Genomic DNA, 20,250 nt, shown 5'->3' with positions numbered 1-20,250 from the left:
GGCTGGGGGTTATTCAGCCGCCGCCTCCGTTCATGTTGCTTGCGTGCATGTGTGTGCGTTTCCCCTTACAGGGTTTTACAGACAATGATATTTCATTTAAAGGGCCAGTTCACAGACAGTGTGAAGGCTATTTATCACCTCACTGTCCACATTGAAAAAAACACAGCATTGGGCTTTTAATTAAATTGAGACTTTAGTGTCTCAAGAAAAACTAGTGGTTGATTTTTCAGTTACCCTCTTGAGGAAATGTTAATATTCTAATATTGAATGCATTTGCATTTTTGTTAACATGTATTTTAAAAAAATTGGATTATGGTGCTCTTGCACAACCTGGTGTCTCAGTGCCAAATCTAAGTTTTAAAAACGTGCACAAGACATATTAAAAGTCTTGTATTCAAAACTGAAGCCTTAAAAAACGTACCCGTGTCCCCCAACATTTTTCGTCGAAATAGGGCTCCTCGAAGGAGTGAGAAAGCTACCATGTCGGTTATCAGAAAACGTGATTTGGCGCAGTGAGTTGCAGTTGGTGTACAAAGATGATGTCACTTCCTGTCCTTCGCTGCCATTAACAAAAACAAGGGAGGCAGAGGCCAGTGTGGGTGTTGAGAAAGAGTAATCGGTGTGACAGGAAACAGTCAACCGACAGAAAAAGACATCTATGTCCATTTGATTTGGCAATTTTGGGGGGGAAATTGTTTTCCTATTACCGAGACATCAGGAGGGAAAATCATTTTAAGACGTAAAATGAAATGGTTCACAACAAAGTGATGCAAATAAACCCCATACATCTTTGCGGAGATGTGAATTGTCTCCACTATTCATTCGATTTGTCCCACACAGATGTGCAAGTCCTGAGTGTGTGTGTGTCTGATTTCTTCCTGCTAGTTTCTTCAGACAGAGCTGGTGTTTGGCCATCTTCCACGACCGATTCTCTGACTTCGAGCAAGAGCTCCTACAGATTAGCTCCGCCCTGCCTGAGGTTTGTTTTCCCATCCTTTCTTGTGTTTAATTTCCATTTTAATCATCCATTCATCACTTTATATCTGATAAGTGCCTTTATTTCTCTGTCCTTGTGATGTTTAAATTGCTGTAGTGACCTGTCATTGCGCCTCAACACTCTCGGATACCGTAGCTCTTCCATCATTTCCCTCTTCAGCAGATAAAAACCTGTTTTTTTTCGGCATTTGCAGCATCTGAACCATTTTCAAACTGAATATTGTCCTAACGGTTTAATTCCGACGGGTTTTGATCATCGTGTGTCACTCTTCCCATAACAGTGCAATAAAACTGTCCAAACGCTGTTTAAAAAATCTTCTCAAGGGATTATAGACGAACATCTACACAGCCAGTTAAAGTTCAGTCTCTTTATGTTCCTGGCAGGACAGTAAGTCGGAGGGTCAGGTGCGGCCGAGCGACGACAAGGAGACGAAGCTGGTCCCTCAGCACGGACTGGAGGACCTGGCACGTCGGGCCACTCTGAGGAGCAACGCTGTCAAATATCTGGCCTACAACCGCAACCTGCTGCCCATGTTTGCCACACCGGGACAGCTGTGACTTCACAGGTGTGGTCATTGTGAGAAAGACAGGCGCAAATGTTTCTGCGATGGACTTTTCCTGAAAAAGGTTCAATAAATTGAGCTGAGAAACACCAGCCGGTTTCTTTTCTCGGCTAAAACGTCACAATCCAGAGAATAGAAAAAAGTAAATAAAAAAATCTTAGATTAACATTAGTATTGGAGTTTATACTGTTTGAGCATTAAAAGTCACATATTACCATTTCAAAACAGTTTTCACTTGGTTGTCAAGCAACCGATTAATCGTGCAAACGCTGTGGATTAATTTAGATTAATTGATCAACACCTATTTGTTCTTAATATTGTGGGGGCAAAATGACTCACACCAAGATGATACATATGCACCTTATACGTTTTTTTACTGAAAAAAAATATGATGTCCAGATTGAAAGATGAAAATAAATAAATACACACAACAACCACAACATATTTACCAGCAACATTATTCTTTCTTTTTCTTTCAAACCAAACAAATATCCATATTAATGTGGCCTTCTTTTAGCTAGCTGCTGAGACTGACTAACTTATTTAAGTTCTCTGAGGAATTAGCGCAAGCTGGGCGTCGCAGTTGTGAACGTCCTGGCAGAGGAATCCCCGACGAGGAAGACTACTTCCTGCAGAGGGTGACAATTACTTTTTGCTGGCGGATCGTCTGGTCTTCGGGATTTTTAGATTCAAACATCCCACTGAGAGTCTGATGACGTTTAGATGTCTCATCTTGATTGAGTTGGTACTTCCATCAGACAGCGTGGGAGCATCAATCCACCTCAATGTCTGGAATTGTGGGATTTTCAGTGTTTAGCCGTTAAAGACTTTTTGCAGAGCCTAGAACCTTTTCAGGAACTCAGCTACTTCTTCATGCTTTCAGACCGTGGGACCGTGGCCGTCAGTTCCTAGAATCAATTAAGCTTTTACTTCGGGGCAGGGTCTTTTTAAGGGTCCGTTGGGACTCGTATGACGCAAGTGCTTGGCGATTGATAGAACTCGCGTTTTTTAAAAACTACTGTGGTCACAAGTCAGTTGTTTTTTCAGAAAAAATATACAGAGCCACAAGGAATGGGCCACCAAGAGGTCCAAGCTCTTCTGGCCTGCTATGCCAACGAGGGATGGAGGGCTTGCAGTGTAACGCAAACATTTTGGCAAAAAATAAGTAGTTATCTAACGGCAGGGTTTTAAACACACTGATGCAGGGAGAAAAGAAACAACACTTCAGTCCCTACTGTGGTCCCTTACCGCATCTGGGAATGCAAAACTGAAAAGGTTCCCCTGGAGAAGGAGAGCTCCTGGAACATAATTCAAGCTGGACATTTCTTAGAACTGTGTTTTATAATTGTTCCGTGTGAAAGCAGCTTTTGCATCTTGTCTATGCACTAACCGTGTTAACATCTTAATCACATAAATTAATTTATCTGGATTAAAGCTTTAAATTTAGACATATGTATACACACACAAACACACACACACACACACACACACACACACACACAAAGACAGGCAAATTTCCAAGTATTGTTTTTCTGAAAATCAAATTCTCTTATCAGTTCATTTTACAGCTAAAAAACTAAAATGTGATTTTTTTATCCGACAGTAATCTGTATGAACTTTTATCCATTTTGCTCTTAATTATGACCAAATTAATACCCATTTAGCGCTCTAAAATTCAGAATTTCTCTTAAAAACGTCTGGGCGGAAGGGGGCTCCCAGACGGACATGTCAAACGGTGACCGATGGATTTCAAGCCAACAACATTTTCCCTTGTAGTCTCTCCTTCCACCCTCCGTGACTCCATAGCCCCCGTGACCAATCGGATGCCCCGCAGCGGCTGCCCATGAAAGTGGATGTGGAGGGGGGCGGTTGGGGTTGAGGGGTGGAGGTGTCACTCTACAGCTGTATGCTAATGAGGCTTGAGCCGGAGCCCGTCGGGTGAAATAACCGCACACACAACAGCATATGTCAGCATCTCCTCGCCACAAACAGCTGGTGTCCAAAAGATCCAGTCAGACGCTTAACAGCATCTTCTCCTCCTCAAAGCCTGACTTTAACCCTTTCGCCGTCCTGAGCCCCGCAGATCCGAAACACGAGCTCACACACAATCTTCACTCACATGTGAAATAATTTTACATCTTCTTGAGGATTTTAATTAAAGGCCATACTGGAGGCGGGTGTTTGTCAAAGTCGAAGGTGGCACCAAACGCCATCTTGGTCCTTCTGTTTTGGGGACAAAAACAAAACCCAAGAGCGTGCAGTAGGAATGTCCAATCACGGCCGCAGCAGACGGGCTGACCTGCAGGACACTGGGGTGGGCGGGGGTCGATGTTTTTTAACTCCTGGATAATCTTGGTTTGTCCCATTTTGAGACGACAAATGAAGAAAGGGGGGGATGCAATGATTACGCGCAGCACGCGCCGACGGTATCTTGGGGCCAGATTGCTTTTTGAGAGGCCCTCGCTCCCCCTGCCGCCCCCCCCATCCCTCCTAACCCCCCGCCCCCAACACACACACCCTCCCTTCTCTACTGTGCAATTTCCTTTTCAATCACGGCGGGTTTGCAGCTTGCACAAGCAGGGCCATTGTGATGCAAAGCAGGGAACCTCTTCCTCCGTGCTTGTCATTGTGTGCGCACGCACGAAGTTGCGCAGGGTTTTAACTGTCATGCCGGCGCACGCGCCACAGGGCACTCTTTTAGGGCTACTCCTGTTTGGTCCAGCGTCCCCCACACATACTCACACAAAAAAAAACAAAACAACAAACAACCTGTTCACTGTCTCAATTTGTTGTTGTAACAAGTCCTAATGTTGTAATTGCATATTTATTACGTTCATAACAAACAAACAAAATGATTTAACCTAATACAGGTTTTTCATTTTATAATGAGAAGCATTTTTGTTAGAACAGGATCCTTTTTAATGGTATAAAAACTCATTTTCGTGACACAATATACAGTAAGAAACCACTTCGTAGATGTAGATGTTTTCGTAGATGTTTTCGACATAGAAATGTTGAAAACAATATTTTCATTTATTAAAACATAATAACGACTTCATAGCAAGAAGTTACAGTCAGTTCTTATTGTGTAAGAAAATGTTTTTCACTTAATAAAATTTATTTTAAAGTTATGACAAAGAAACGTTCATATGTGGGTTTTGCAATATATAATTCTGATACTTTCCGATAATAACACAATTTAATTTTTTTACTGTTTTATTTTAACATTGGTGTAATCAAGAATTGTGCATTTTATGAAACAAATTGCTATAATAAAGTTGGAATAATGTCAAAGCAATAAATGATAAGCGTTTTCATGTTATTACACTTTTTTACATAACAGGGAACATAAATATAGTACTTTTTATTTTATAACCACTTTGTTAAAACATAAGAATACTATCGGTTAATTGTTATCACACGAAAAAACAGTCCAAATCCAGTTAATTATAGTCTTTTTTCTTATGTGCGATACTTCTTATCATTTTTTCACCCCCTTTTTTTTCACAAACATAATCTCTTATTTGGCTTTCTTCCCCTCCACCAACAGCTTATATATATATATATATATATATATATATATATATATATATATATATACAAATATAGATAAAAACAATATTACTCTTTAAAAAACATTATCATTATAAACACACACACATATATGCTCCTAACTTGAAACAAATAAAAACACTTAAAAAACTAGAAACTAATTTATTTATTAAAATAATGGCCTCCCCCTCACCAGTTTATATATATATGTATATATGTGTGTGTGTGTGTGTGTGTGTGTATATATATCAGTATGTTTGTTTGTTCATATATTTATATTATTATCAATATTACTAAATATGATTTCTCTTTTTTACTTTTTATTTTATTTTACTTAGACTGATCATTTAAACATATATTCTCCTAACTTATACTAACAACAATGACAGCAGCCTGCTTTACATCCGGGGGGGGGGGGGGGTCCTGCCTCCTTTCCCTTCTCCAACTGCACTGCTGTCGAGTCATCCGGACACGGTGCCGTTACATTCGACGGATGTCTCCGTCCCCCTGACAAATTTACCCCTACTCCCCCCAAACACCTCCCACCCCCACACCGCCCCCTATCGCCCCACCCGGGGGGAAAAGACACGCAAAGCCGAGGCACGTGTAAGATTTCTATAGAAACCCATCAGACCGTAAAAGCAGGAGGCTCCCGGCGTGTGCCCGGGTCGAGACATGCGGGGGGAGGAAGAGGAGGATGAGGAGGAGAGAGTGCAGAGGGAGGGAAGAGGGGATGGGGAGGAGGGAGGGGGGCAACACAATAAAACCCTCAGGTACATCTGCTTTGCAATCTGCGAGCCCCTCCCTCCACCCCCTCTCCACCGGCCTCTCCATCTTCCCACACCCACTCCCCCCTGAATCCACGGGAGGGTGTGGGGGTCCCCTCTGATTGGCCGGGGATGAGGCAACATGGCAGGAAGTGTGTGTGTGTGTGTGTGTGTGTGTGTGTGTGTGTGTGTGTGTGTGTGGGTAAGAGGGAGGGAAGGGGGTCCGTGGGTTGGGTGGGAGTGGGGTGGGTGGACGGGAACAATGTCATCATGTCGCCTTAAAAAGAGTGCAGCTATTTGGCGATGAATGCTCCACGGGAGGAGACCGGAGGATCGATACCGGGAGGAAGGCGACCCGACGCACCGCAGATGGTTTTGTCACCGCGCGGCTGAAAGTGTTTTTTTTTTTTTTTTCTTCATTAGCAAAAGGGACAAAAAAAGTGCATTCGACATGCCGCGGGGGTTTCTGGTGAAACGGAACAAGAAGCCAAACCCGGTGTCCTACCGGGTCCGCTCCGACGAAGAGGAAGCGGAGCCGGGCGATGCTCCTCCTCCGCCGCCGCCGCCGCCGCCGCCGCCCTCCGCGGCCGCTGCCCCTATGCAGCGCGCCCGCACGCCCACCTCCGAAGCGGCGGCCGCGGCTCCGGAGCGGGGCGCCAAGCCGGTTCAGTTCGGGAACCCGGAGGCGGTGTGCCAGGCGCTGTACAGTCCCACCCGCCCGGTGAGCCGCGACCAGGATCGGTCCTACCTGGAGCGCCGGTTCAGTCTGGGCTCGCCGGTGTCCGCCGAGTCGTTCCCCACGCCGGCCGCGCTTTCCGGCCTGGAGCACCTGTTCGCCCCGGTGGATTTGAAAATCGCCTCCAGCAACAGCAGCCGCGCCGACGCCGGCAAGAGGCCGTCCGGGGACACGGAGCGCAAAAGCAAACCGCCATCCAAGAAAACCAAAGCCATCCGAAAGCTGCACTTCGAGGACGACGTCACCACGTCCCCGGTGCTCGGGCTCAAGATCAAGGAGGCGCCGGTGGACCAGAAGCCCCTGCGGCCGCCGGCGCCGCCCGGCGCGGACAACATCCCGCTGGGCGAGTTCGTGTGCCAGCTGTGCCGGGAGGCGTACGCCGACCCGTTCGCCCTGGCGCAGCACAAGTGCTCCCGGATAGTCCGGGTCGAGTACCGGTGCCCTGAGTGCGACAAGGTGTTCAGCTGCCCTGCGAACCTCGCCTCTCACCGGCGCTGGCACAAGCCTAAACCGCCGAGCGCGTCTGCCTCCGGGGCGCCGGCGGGGGAGGGCGACAAGACCGCGGCCGGAGCCGCGGTGGCGGTGCCGGTGGCGGGGAAAGCGCCCGCGGAGGACGGGAAGGATTCTAGCGACAGGGACACGCCGAGTCCCGGGCTGTCCGAGTCCGGTTCCGATGAGGGACTATATGACTGCAGCCAATGTGGGAAAAAGTTCAAGCGCCAAGCCTACCTGCGGAAGCACACAGCTTCGCAGCACGGTTCCCCGCGGCCGGCGGACGACCGGGACGGGAAGGTGTGCGAACCGAGCGCGGCGCCGCTCAACCTGAGCGCTTCCGCGTGTCACGTGTGTCCGGTGTGCGGGGAGAACTTTTCTGGTCGGGACAGCCAGGAGCGGCACGTCCGGCTCCTGCACTCCTCTCAGGTGTACCCCTGCAAATACTGCCCCGCCCTCCTGTACAGCTCGCCGGGACTTACCAGGCACATCAACAAGTGCCACCCGTCCGAGAACCGGCAGGTGATCCTGCTGCAGATGCCGCTCCGCCCAGCCTGCTGATCCCCGGTACCTCCACCGCCCCCCCGTCCGGTAGCCCCGGTCCGAGAGTTCACTGCACCAGATGCCCAACCTAAGTGGATTTTGAAATCCCAACTTTGAATCAAATCAGAGCAAAGAAATTGCACTTTCGCTTGCCCCCGTTCAACATTTTGACACTAGTCAATGAAAAGAAATAATCTAAATCCCATTTTTTGGCATATTTTAATGTAATTTGATTTTCTCCCCAATATCTTTGATACGAGGAGAGAAAAACGTTTTTTTTTTTTTTTGTTTTCTCATTTTGAAACTGTTTTGTCTAATTATAGTGGAAACACCAACACTGATCTCCTCTTCCTCCTCCCCTGGTCGGAGTCGACAAAGGGCCACGTTTGCAGTGAAACTCAAAAAGGGTATTATAAGTAAAAGGCGCCCTTGCCAGAGGTCGGTCGGCCCCCACCCCCATCCCCACCCTGCAGCCGACAGGGTTCCAGTGCCTTGCTCAAGGGCACATCAGCAGCTCCCATTCCACCCACCACCACATTAAAGGATCTCATAGTTATACCACCACCAATGTCAACAAAAGCGTTAGACTGTTAATTTATTTTTCTAGCGACTCTGCACAAGTGCTATTAGCTTCTAGACCTAAGAGAGGGGATGACCTGTAGCTGAGGAATTTAAATAAAAAAAAAGTAAAAAAAAAAAAAAAAAAAAAGGATAAAAGAGGAATCACAGGCCTGGAAAAAAAAGAATCTCATCAGTTCGATTAGCTTTAAAACTAGAGCTCATGATTCTGTGGATCAGTAGCTGTAACCTGAATAAAAGATAAATAAAGTAAAAATAGTGTAGCCGGTAATGCCTTTGGAATAGAAACTGCTGTAAAACTGCCTTAAACTGAACTGATTGTTGTTGTTTTTTTAATCATTTATTTATCAAATAATGGGTGTCTGAATATTATTTGTTACCCCCACAAAGCCTTCTCGTATTATCATGTTACAGTATATCCAATTGACGACCTGTTTTTTTCCTTATTTATTTATGTATTTATTAAATTATTTGTGTAAGTTATTGGTCTGTGATGTCGAAACTTGTGTGTTTTTGTTTTTTTTTGGTCTTTCCTCGCTGTGCTCTTTTCACGAACGTAGCCAAAATTATTTTTTCGGTTTACATATCGATTGTCTGAACGATGTGTTTCAAGTGATATTATAGCAATCAGTGACTTTTTATCAGCCTCATCGTTATTTTTATTATTATTATCATTATTATTATTATTACTATTGTTATGACCGAATGCAATCATGAGTTGAATTTATTTATTTTTATATGTATTTTGTTTTTGTAACTCTGGGCTCTTATACTGCTTTGGATGTTTCTGCAGTATTTTGCTAAATGTCCAAAAATAATAAAAACCAAACTGAGAAACAGAGCGATCTCTTTCTCTCATTCTCACTCACTTTTTTGTCCTTCCATGGGATTCCAGAGGTCATACAGATGTGTTTCAGCAGCTGAAACTCAGATCCTGCATGAGAAGCACTGGTCACAGTCATGCACAAGACTTTACACTGATTGACAATAAAGATATTTAAATAAGCAAATTAAATATCAGCATAAACTAAAAAAAAAATTAAAAACATATTTTTTTTCTTACTTTTAATTGAAAAAATGTCTTCAAAAAAAGCAACAAGCTACTTTATTAAAAAATATCTTTCTCTCTTAATAAATATATACTGTATATGCATATCTATTGTGGAAGTATATACTTTGAGGAAGGTTGAAAAATATGATCAGAAATTATATTTTAAAAAAAGTTAATTTTAAATGACAATAGGAACAGTGTTTGTGAGAGAAGAATCCAGAAATCATATTTAGATAGCCGGGAAAATAAAAAGGCAGATATATGTCTTAAAAAATATCAAGAATGTAAATTTGTTTATTGGGTGACCTGAACACACAGATTTCATCATAATGATGGTTGAAATCAAATGACAAGTTGAAAACGTAGACTTAAAATACTGGACTGTCAATCAATTGACCATCAGTTGACTGATTAACTATTTCCTAATTCCTTATTCCTAGTCACTTTCTAAAAACACTTTCTAAAGTTATTTCTTTACTTTTGTTGAATCGCCATTATTGAATTAAAGTTGAATCTCCATGCAACTAAAGATCTTAAAATGTTAATTTAGGTATTTTGGGGCTTTTTTTTTTATTGAATTGTCTACCTGATGTTTTCTGTTGCATCTTTACTCTGACTTATTTTTTTGTTAAAAAGATTTGACCATGCTACTTTTTAAGTAATTTCTCATTAATTTGACCAAATTTCTTACTTGTACGCTGTTTTTCTCCAATCTTGCCTCACATCTGAAGCACACAAAAAAAGCATCTTCTCTTTGTTTAAGCATTTCATGATGTTGATAATTAAAATCGCAACATCTGGATATGAACCCTTTGTCCTTGAACATTCACTTGCACACGCACACACACACACACACACACACACACACACACACACACACACACACACACACACACACACACACACACACACATACAGTGTGTCTGACAGGTGTAAGCCAGCTGGTGAGCAGCCTGCAGATAAGAGCTTCAGATAACAAAAAAAACTCACTCACACACACACACACACACACACACACACACACACACACACACACACACACATGCATGGAGACACACACAGACCCAGCAAAATTTCCACTGAAATAAAGCAGCACCTGCTCAGTCCTGTAAACTAAAGGTAAACAATAAATACAATTTTACCTTCAATTCGCACAAAAAAGACGTAATGAAGCATCATGTAAGCTCCCACACACTCTAATACACAGTTACATATGGAAATTGATGTGAATACAATTGCCATGGAATTTTTATACAATACTTTCAAAGTAAATGACAATATCACCGTAAATAAACAAGAAAAAAATATATTTAATGTATCTGAGCCTTCACAATGAATGGAGAGACACTTTCATTCTAAAGTTTTGTTTTCTGAGAAAAACTGAATCAGGAAATTACGTCGGACCCTGTCATCCCTCGGTTTGCCAAGGACATTGTTCAGCTAACCACAAGTAAATAGTTATCTTTTTACACTCAAATCGAAAATGTAAAACTGTTGAAAAACAGACTTGGATGATCATTCTTTGTCGTGTCATGCTAATTTAGCTGTTAGCCATGGTAAAAACTGACGGAATGGGAGGTAGCTGCTAGCATTAGCATCACAGGAGGAGGCTAGCTGCGAGCAATCGCATAGCATCAGCCTTCGACTCTGCAATAGTTGCTCAGCCACATTTAGGGTTGATCATCCTAAATAAAATTGATACTATCAATTAATATCAATAATTTGTATGATATAATTGAAATTTAATGATCAAATTTTTTTGCACGGCAGGTTTAAATCATTTTAAAATCCAATGTCTGGATATTGATTTTAACCTTTTCAGTTTAATTTTTAGAAGCACTTTTTCTCACATCATATATCCGTAACTGAAATCATGATAATTGTAATTCTAGCTGTTTTGGGTGTATAGTGTTGAAGCGAATACGACAGCTGCCTCTTCTTCTTCTTCTGCTTCTCCTTCTTCTTCTTCTTCTTCTTCTTCTTCTTCTTCTTCTTCTTCTTCTTCTTCTTCTTCTTCTTCTTCTTCTTCTTTTTCTTCTTCTTCTTCTTCTTCTTCTTTCGGCTTTTCCCCTCAGGGGTCGCCACAGCAAGTCAACTTTCTCCATCTAACCCTATTCTCCGTATCCTCCTCTCTCACACCAACTACCTTCATATCCTCTCTCACCACGTCCATAAATCTTCTCTTTGGTCTCCCTCGAGACCGCTTGCCTTGCAGCTCCAATTCCAGCATCCGTCTACCAATATATTCTCTATCCCTCCTCTGTACATGACCGAACCATTTCAGTCTGGCTTCTCTGACCTTCTCTCCAAAACATCTAACATGTGCTGTTCCTCTGATAGACTAATTCCTGATCCTATCCATCCTGGTCACTCCCAGAGAGAACCTCAACATCTTCATCTCTGTAACCTCTAGTTCTGCCTGCTGTCTTTTGGTCATTGTGACAGTTTCTAGGCCATACAGGAATGCTGTCTCACCACTGTCTTGTACACCTATCCTTTCATTCTGGCCGATAGTCTTCTATCACATAGAACCCCTGACAACCTGCTTGGACCCGTCTCTTCACCTCTTTTCCGCACTCTCCGTTGCTCTGGACTGTTGACCCCAAGTACCTGAAATCCTCCAGCTTCTTGATCTCCACTCCCTGTTGCCTCACCGTTCCACCCGAGTTCCACTCATTCACACACATATATTCTGTATGCTGTATTCTGTTGCTGCGACTAACTTTCATTCCTCTCCTTTCCAGAGCATACCTCCACCTCTCTAGATTTTCCTCTTCCTGTTTACTGCTCTCACTGCAGATCACAATGTCATCCGCAAACATTATGGTGCATGGGGATTCCTGTCTAACCTCATCTGTCAGCCATTCCATCACCATTGCGAACAAGAAGGGGCTCAGTGCTGATCTCTGATGGAGTCCCACCTCCACCTTGAACTTCTCTTTTACCCCTACAGCACACCGCACCAATGTCTCACAGCTAGCATACATGTGGGCTCAGGCACTGTTCCACTCGGAGCCTGATCAGGACACTGAAGGGTTAAGAGTTAAGTGAATCCGCTGCTGGGGCAGATGATGGACAGGCTCCATCCACAATAGATGTCTGTTTCCTCGTCACTTCAGCTGCTGTGTTTCCTTCATGTCAGACAAGCGGCTATCTAACGTGAAAGTGACACAGCCTGATTGGATTTGTGGCCTTTAATGTGATGTCCACTGCTCTGTAACCACGTTAGTGAAGAACAGGCAAACGCGAGTGTGTGTGTGTGTGCGTTTGCGTGTGTGTGTGTGTGTGTGTGTGTGTGTCTGTGTGTGTGTGTGTGTATGTGTGTGTGTGTGTGTTATTGTGTGTGTGTGTGTGTGTGTGTGTCCTTGCATGTCTTTGTTTACCTGCAGCACATGATGGACTCTGTCTTATGTCCTGTGTTTAACTGCAGCAACATGAGAAAATCCGTTTCAAATACAGAAGTTTTATGTATTTGGACTATAGTTACCAGAAGCTCCTTCATCCATCCATCCATCCATCCATCCATCCATCCATCCATCCATCCATCCATCCATCCATCCATCCATCCATCCATCCATCCATCCATCCATCCATCCATTTAATCTATTCATGTAATCCATCCATTGAACCTTCTTCTTCTTCTTTCGGCTTTTCCCCTCAGGGCTCGCCACAGCGAGTCAACTTTCTCCATCTAACCCTATTCTTCGTATCCTCCTCTCTCACACCAACTACCTTCATATCCTCTCTCACCTCGTCCATAAATCTTCTCTTTGGTCTTCCTCGAGACCTCTTGCCTGGCAGCTCCAATTCCAGCATCCGTCTACCAATATATTCTCTATCCCTCCTCTGTACATGACCGAACCATTTCAGTCTGGCTTCTCTGACCTTCTCTCCAAAACATCTAACATGTGCTGTTCCTCTGATAGACTCATTCCTGATCCTATCCATTCTGGTCACTCCCAAAGAGAACCTCAACATCTTCATCTCTGACACCTCTAGTTCTGCCTGCTGTCTTTTAGTCATTGTAACAGTTTCTAGTCCATACATCATCGCTGGTCTCACCACTGTCTTGTACACCTTTCCTTTTATTCTGGCTGAAAGTCTTCTATCACATAGAACCCCTGACACTTTTCTCCACCCATTCCAACCTGCTTGGACCCGTCTCTTCACCCCTTTTCCACACTCTCCGTTGCTCTGGACTGTTGACCCTAAGTACCTGAAATCCTCCAGCTTCTTGATCTCCACTCCCTGTAGCCTCACCGTTCCACCTGAGTTCCTCTCATTCACACACATATATTCTGTCTTGCTGCGACTAACTTTCATTCCTCTCCTTTCCAGAGCATACCTCCACCTCTCTAGATTTTCCTCTACCTGTTGTCTGCTCTCACTACAGATCATAATGTCATCCGCAAACGTCATGGTCCATGGGGGATTCCTTTCTAACCTCATCTGTCAGCCTATCCATCACCATTGCGAACAAGAAGGGGCTCAGAGCTGATCCCTGACGGAGTCCCACCTCCACCTTGAACTTCTCCGTTACCCCTACAGCACACCGTACCAATGTCTCACAGCTAGCATACATGTCCTGCACCAGTCTAACATACTTCTCTGCCACTCCAGACTTCCTCATACAATACCAGAGCTCCTCTCTTAGAACCCTGTCATATGCTTTTTCTAGGTCTACAAAAACACAATGCAGCTCCCTCTGACCTTCTCTGTACTTTTCTATTAGCATTCTCAATGCAAATACTGCATCTGTAGTACTCTTCCTAGGCATGAAGCCTCTAGGACGTTCCTTACAAACTCCTCCTTCAAGATAACTCCTACTCCATTTCTCTTCCTGTCAGTACCATAATAGTACAACTTAAAGCCTGCTCTTAAGCTTCTAGCCTTACTACCTTTCCACCTGGTCTCCTGGACACACAGTATATCCACCTTCCTTCTCTGCGTCATGTCGACCAACTCTCTACCTTTTCCTGTCATAGTCCCAATATTCAGAGTCCCTACTCTCAGTCCCAGACTCTTTCCTTTCCTCCTCTCTCTCTGCTTCCGAACACGCACTCCTCCTCTTCTTCTTGTTCTTGTTCTTCGACCTACAGTAGCCCAATTTCCATTAGTACCCTGTAGGTCATCAGTACCAATGGCGGTCGTTGTTAACCCGGTCCGCGACCGATCCGGTATGGTATAGTTATGGTTGACTCGCATGTTTGGTTTTGGCAAAAGTTTTACGCCGGATGCCCTTCCTGACGCAACCCTCTGCATTTATCCAGGCTTGGGACCAGCACAGAGAGACACTGCTCCGTGCCCCCCCAAGGCAGGCTTGGAGAGACACAGGCCAGTGCCGCCCTGTGGCTGCATTAATCCATCCATTGAACCTATTCACTCATATCATATTGAATTCTTGTCTCATCTATGACACATTTTATTGTTTTGTTTTTACATTCTTTACTGTAATAAATGTGTAAATTAAGCGAGACTGAGAGTCTCACTTTCTGTTTAGTCTCCAGGCTGGAAATGTCAACTGAGTGACATTGCACCCTTTATAGCTTCTTCTTCTTCTACTTCCACCTCCTCCTCCTCCTCCTCCTCCTCCTCCTCAGCCTTCAGCTGCTGCACGAGCGTCCTCTTATCTCCAACACTCAAACAAAGACGGCGGGACAAAGAAGAGAAAGCATGAGCAGGGAGAACAAACATCGCAGAGGCAAATCAAACAAACCCCGGGGCTTTTTTTTCTTCTTCCCATCAGGCAGCAGGTGCTGCTGTCAGCCGCCTCCCATCAACAAGTGGAGACGAGCTGGGCAGGGAAGAGAGTCCAGACCTGCTGCCGGTTTTGTTCCCCTGCATGTCGGGCTGTTTGTGAAGTGATAAAATCTGCCGCTTGTTTAATTTACTCTTCAATGTTACAGTCTTTCTCCTGTCAGTCACAATCCAGGGATTAGGCTCTCCTTTAAATCCAATTGTTTCCATTTACAGTTAATTTCATGTATATTTGTTTAAGTTTGGTTATTTCTTCCCCAGTTTTAGGTAATTTCACACTAAATCTGACAGTATGTTAAATCCTTATTTACTATTATTCTGAGTTTTACATAATTTCTTGACATGTTTGGGGAAATTGTACTTAAGAATGACAAAAGGTGGTTTCTTCTGAGAATGTCTTGGTTATGTTCCGAGAATTTTCTGTTCATATATCTGTAATGGATTATGCATCATAGTTTTCCAACTCTTGGTTCTTTTCACGTACTTTCATGAATATATTATATTGAAATCTGACCGATTTCTTGAATTTTGTCAGCCCCAAAAACGCAGTGAATTAGCTGACAGCAAACGATGATTTACAGATTAGCGAGATAAATGACTGGAATAAATACCAAACGGATCATCATCCAGTCTCTGCTTGTGTTCATTAATGGAGCAAATTCCAATATTTGGATAATCTGAATGAATCATAAAAACACTTCCCACACGGCACAGCCGCAAGTATTATATGCTTCGCCTCCACCTCATCGACGTGGTGGTTTTTACAGCCAGAGAGCGTGTTGAGAAGGTCATGAGTTTAAATCCAGACTGGAAATAAAGATTCAGGGGATGCGGGGGGGCGGTAGCAATAAGGCCATAATTTACATCAAAACGAGGATGTGATTGAGAGGAACCGCCTGAAGTGGATTTGAAACATGTATAATATCACATCGTGCAAGAAGAAAAAACACTTAGCTGTTTGTTTAGAATACAAAGCTGCACCGTGTGTCTTCGCGTCCGCATTCGGAGACGGGAGATGATCGGCTTTGCAGATCAGGCTACAGCTGGCTGTGATACCCATCGCCCCCTGATTAGAGGGGCCTCGCTACAGCCCTAATCGCCTTGTTGACGCAGAAGGTTCTCGGAGCGGGGAAAGCTAATTAAAGCTGACCCGCTGGAATACTTTTCGCCTTGCATTTGAATTTTTCTGCCTTTTTTTTTCCCAGAGTCACTGCTCAAATCATATTTGTGTTAGCATTCTGGCTTCAGGTGGTTAGACTCTGTTTGTTGCTAATTTGTATTGTTGGATTATTTTCTCCGCTTTTATTGTCCTAGCTTTTGCCTCTGCCTTTGATATTTTCTGAGTTAATCTGCTATTATTTTGAAAATATACGTGTCATCATGCTTTACTTTGTATTCATGTCCACCACTACTTCCTGTCCTTGTCTATTTATTTTTTATTTTTTGTTGGGTTTAACTGCCTTTGGGTTCTGAAGTCCGTATGTATATACACACACACACATATATATATATATATATATATATATATATTTATTTTTTATTTTTATTTTATTTTTTTTTATTCACAAATCAGTATTCACAACAAATCTGTTTAGCCAGTGGAAACGCAAAAATATACATAGATACAAAAATCACACAGCCGTCTAAAGAGTACAACTGAAATACTTTCTATGCTGATACACATGCACCCAAATATTCAAATAAATGTTTCCAAAATAAAATTTGTTCGTACCGCCTTCTGGTTCTGAAGGCCATTTCTAGTGCTGCTGTACTGATCTGCTTCCTGAAGAACCACTGTGAAGTGAGGTCTGTTATTCATCCATTTCCTTTTGTGAAATTTTCCCCAAGAGCAGCACAAGTTGTACAAAAGAAACAAAGTCCTTTTCCTTGGTGCGGTCTTCATAGGAAAGAAAAATGTCCTCATCCTGCAGTTGCAGTGAGAATCCAGTTCTCCTCTCGATTAAGGCGAGTACATCTAACCAAAAGTAGTTGTGAGTACAAGAAATAGTAACAATTATAAAAATAATAGGTTCCACATGTAAAACACAGAAACCACAGGAGTCATCTGTATCAATCCTAAATCTTTTTAATGTTTTTTGGCTGGGTATATGTTGGTCCTTGTCTATTTTCAGCCTCGGCTTTCTGTCCGCAATCACTTTTGACCTGTTGATTAATCAGTCCTTCACGTCCAATCAGCTCCCGGCTCGCTCTCATAGTTTGGTTTTATTTGCTTTCGGTCTATAGTCCTTGACAGATGACTTGTTTTGTTTTTTTTTCTGTTTGTTAGCTTAACTGGCCCCCTTATTGATGCTGAAATCTTCCTCCGCAATTGGAGCGGAGCCTGAAGCTGGGTTTCTTCACAAACAGAAAAGTAACATATAGACAGTTGATTTTCGAGGACAACTGGATCCGGAGTGAGGACTCATTTATTAATTTATCAAAACAACAGAACAAACAAAATAATGTTCACGTTTAGTTTCAGGCTTTGTCCACACATTGTCTTCCCTTAAAAAAACCAAACAAAGCAATGTTTAAAAGAAAAACACACCTTTCAAAATAGTGCAGTGGACATGCCAGGCCAGTAGAAGGCAGTGCAGCTTTGCAGCTTCAGAGACCAGAGTCAGCCATCTGTCCTCTACGTTCATCACGTGTGTGACGTCGTGCACGGATTGGCGAAGAAACTGCGCGGGGCTGCGAAATATGTTATAAAGCGACCATCAATTATTTTGGATTTACAAAACATCCCAATTCCCATCGCCGCTCTTTTTAGAATCTCCTCAGAACATGGATTGGCACCAGCTTCTCCACAGTTGTCACGTTCAAAACGCTGCACGGAACGTGGACGTGAACTCTGCACTGCCCTCTAGTGGATGTAAAATCGACAACGTAAAGTACGCATGGGAAATATGTGGACAGTGACATTTGACAAGGTTTGAAAGGAGCATGCTTTCTTATGTACTCAAATCAAACAATAGCGTAAGCAAAAAATATAAGGGGGTGCTTTGTGTTAAATCACAGAAAGGTATGGTTAGCAGTAATCTATGTTTCCCTGGTGATTCTCTGCAGCCATGGGGGAAATCAGGCGTGGTGACTTGGATGTACAACAACGGTTGTGTTTTTTAGATTTCCACTGTGACGGTGTGATCGGGAACCAATAATCCTGACCAAACATTTGCTGTCCTATGAAAGAAAATTAGTTTATCACAATGTGTCATTCAGTGACATTAACAACAAATTATTTCTTATGGTGATCTAAAAGGTCTCCCGCCAGAGCTAGCAAGTAGCTAACTTGACATTTAAACATGCGAAACTCTATGACGATTTACGAAATCATTAAATATTGCGTGTGAGTGTGTCCCATCCTTTCCTAATTACAAATAACGTGAGCAAAGGATTAACCCCAGAGAACATTTACCATATTTTAATATTATCCGATACACAAGCCTCAAATTCCTCATGTCTCCGGCTGAGGTACCTTTTTTATTTCTTTAGTAGAAAACCGCCTTCATTACCGCTATCGTGGCATTGTTCTGGTGATTTCTGCATCTGCCATCGTTGAAAACACACGTCTGCCCTGTTCTGTAATTCCTTAAAAGCCCATCAAAAAAGAGAGAGAGAGAGAGAGAGAGAGAGAGAGAATCAGTTTTCTGTAAGCTTTTGTTCAGAGGGCCGAGGTAATGGGTGGGGCCAGCGCTGATGCTGTGTGTGTGTGTGTGTGTGTGTTTGTGTGTGTGTGAGAGGTCGGGTGGGGGGCGGGGGGGGGGGGGGGGGGGGCAGCTGATTTGAGGGCCCAGGCTGGCGAACACAAAGAGGCCAGGACCTCCTCCACACATGCCCCACACAATGCCTCGGCCCTAATGCTTGTAAATCTATTCACACATCCAGGGGCCAAAAATAATAACAAGCTGTTCAGAATGAATTTCTAATGAGCAACAACCAAGCCTCTCCAAACCCGCCTGTTTAGCATCCGTGTGTTTGTTCTCCGCAGAACCAGAGCTGGAGGATAGATAACAAGCAAACGGGATGCGGCAGCAGAGACGAGACGGGACACGATGACCTGCCTACAAAGGAATCTCACGGACAAAATTTCACGCCTTAGATTCAAAGACTAAACCGTACCAGGCTAACCAAAATGAGCAACTTTTTGCTTTTTATAAAAAATGAAGAAAAATGTTAGAAATCCTGACGTTGTTTGTTTTTGGCGGTGTGATGTGATGATGCCGTGAAGTATTTCTTCCCCCCAAAATTATAATAACCAGATCTCAAATTCAGTACCTTCCATTCATCCCTCAAATGTTAGCTACTGGATTTCAGCTACATTAGCATTAGCATTGTCACCATCAATGTTTCCAAATAGAGCTTCTTTTGATTTTAAAGTTGAAAGCTGGATATGAAAATTGGGCTGCTTTTGAATACGAATCCTTTTTTTTTTTTTTTTTTTTAAATATTGCATGAACAATTTTACTAATCGAGCTTTTATCAAATGCGCTCAGTCAAAATGAAGAAATATTTGATTGACAGGAGTTCCATCCAGTGATGGGGGAGCCAAGGTGTTGGCTAGCATCGTGTTTCCGAAGTGAGGAAAATATAAAATAAATCATGAGAGGTAACAGGAGACAGGCCCGGGGGGTCAGGTCCCAGAAGGACGTCTCAAAATCTCGACTGAAAACTCAGTGAACTTCGGCCATTCACAGATCGATTAATACAAGAATGAGTCTGCATGCTACAAGCTTGACTTCTTCTTCTTCTTCTTCTTCTTCTTTCGGCTTTTCCCATCAGGGGTCGCCACAGCGAGTCAACTTGCTCCAACTTTCTCAACTTTCTCAAGAGAGCTCCTCTCTTAGAACCCTGTCATATGCTTTTTCTGGGTCTACAAAAACACAATGCAGCTCCCTCTGGCCTTCTCAAACAAACAACCATCCTATGCTGTCTGGCTACACTCTCACCTACAACTACTTTGCAGTCACTGATCTCTTTCAGGTTACCTCTTCTATACAAGATGTAGTCTACCTGCGTGCTCCTACCTTCGCTCTTATAAGTTACCCTATGCTCCTGTCTTTTCTGGAAAAAGGTATTCACTACAGCCATTTCCATCCTTTTTGCAAAATCTACCACCATCTGTCCCTCTGCATTCCTATCCTGGATACCAAATCTGCCCATCACTTCTTCATCCCCTCTATTGCCTTCACCAACATGTCCATTGAAGTCTGCACC

The 20,250-nt window shown here is 43.4% G+C and overlaps 2 protein-coding genes across 2 annotated transcripts in view; both read left to right on the top strand.

The window, feature by feature from the left end:
• cfap61 (cilia and flagella associated protein 61) overlaps positions 1-1,554 on the top strand; it is a 42,019-nt gene extending 40,465 nt beyond the window's left edge. Inside the window, exons 23-24 of the mRNA XM_086143017.1 lie at positions 886-967; positions 1,396-1,554. Of these exons, the coding sequence (XP_085999143.1) occupies positions 886-967; positions 1,396-1,554 (241 nt within the window). The remainder of the gene's footprint in view (positions 1-885; positions 968-1,395) is intronic.
• Positions 1,555-6,059: 4,505 nt separating this feature from the next.
• insm1a (insulinoma-associated 1a) lies at positions 6,060-9,065 on the top strand. Its single transcript, XM_086143143.1, has one exon. The coding sequence runs from the start codon at positions 6,186-6,188 to the stop codon at positions 7,665-7,667; it is 1,482 nt and encodes a 493-aa protein (XP_085999269.1). The 5' UTR covers positions 6,060-6,185; the 3' UTR covers positions 7,668-9,065.
• Positions 9,066-20,250: the final 11,185 nt, after the last annotated feature.

The sequence above is a fragment of the Fistularia commersonii genome, chromosome 36 (assembly GCF_037954325.1).
Source record: "Fistularia commersonii isolate RoL2024-O1a breed Wild chromosome 36, RoL_Fcom_v1.0, whole genome shotgun sequence".
Lineage (NCBI taxonomy): Eukaryota > Metazoa > Chordata > Actinopteri > Syngnathiformes > Fistulariidae > Fistularia > Fistularia commersonii.
The sequence above is the reverse complement of the archived record's forward strand: the minus strand, read 5'-3'. Positions and strand labels throughout refer to the sequence as shown.

Coding starts and splice junctions, on each gene's coding strand:
- insm1a (XM_086143143.1), top strand. CDS start 6,186: ATGCTCCACGGGAGGAGACCGGAGGATCGATACCGGGAGGAAGGCGAC.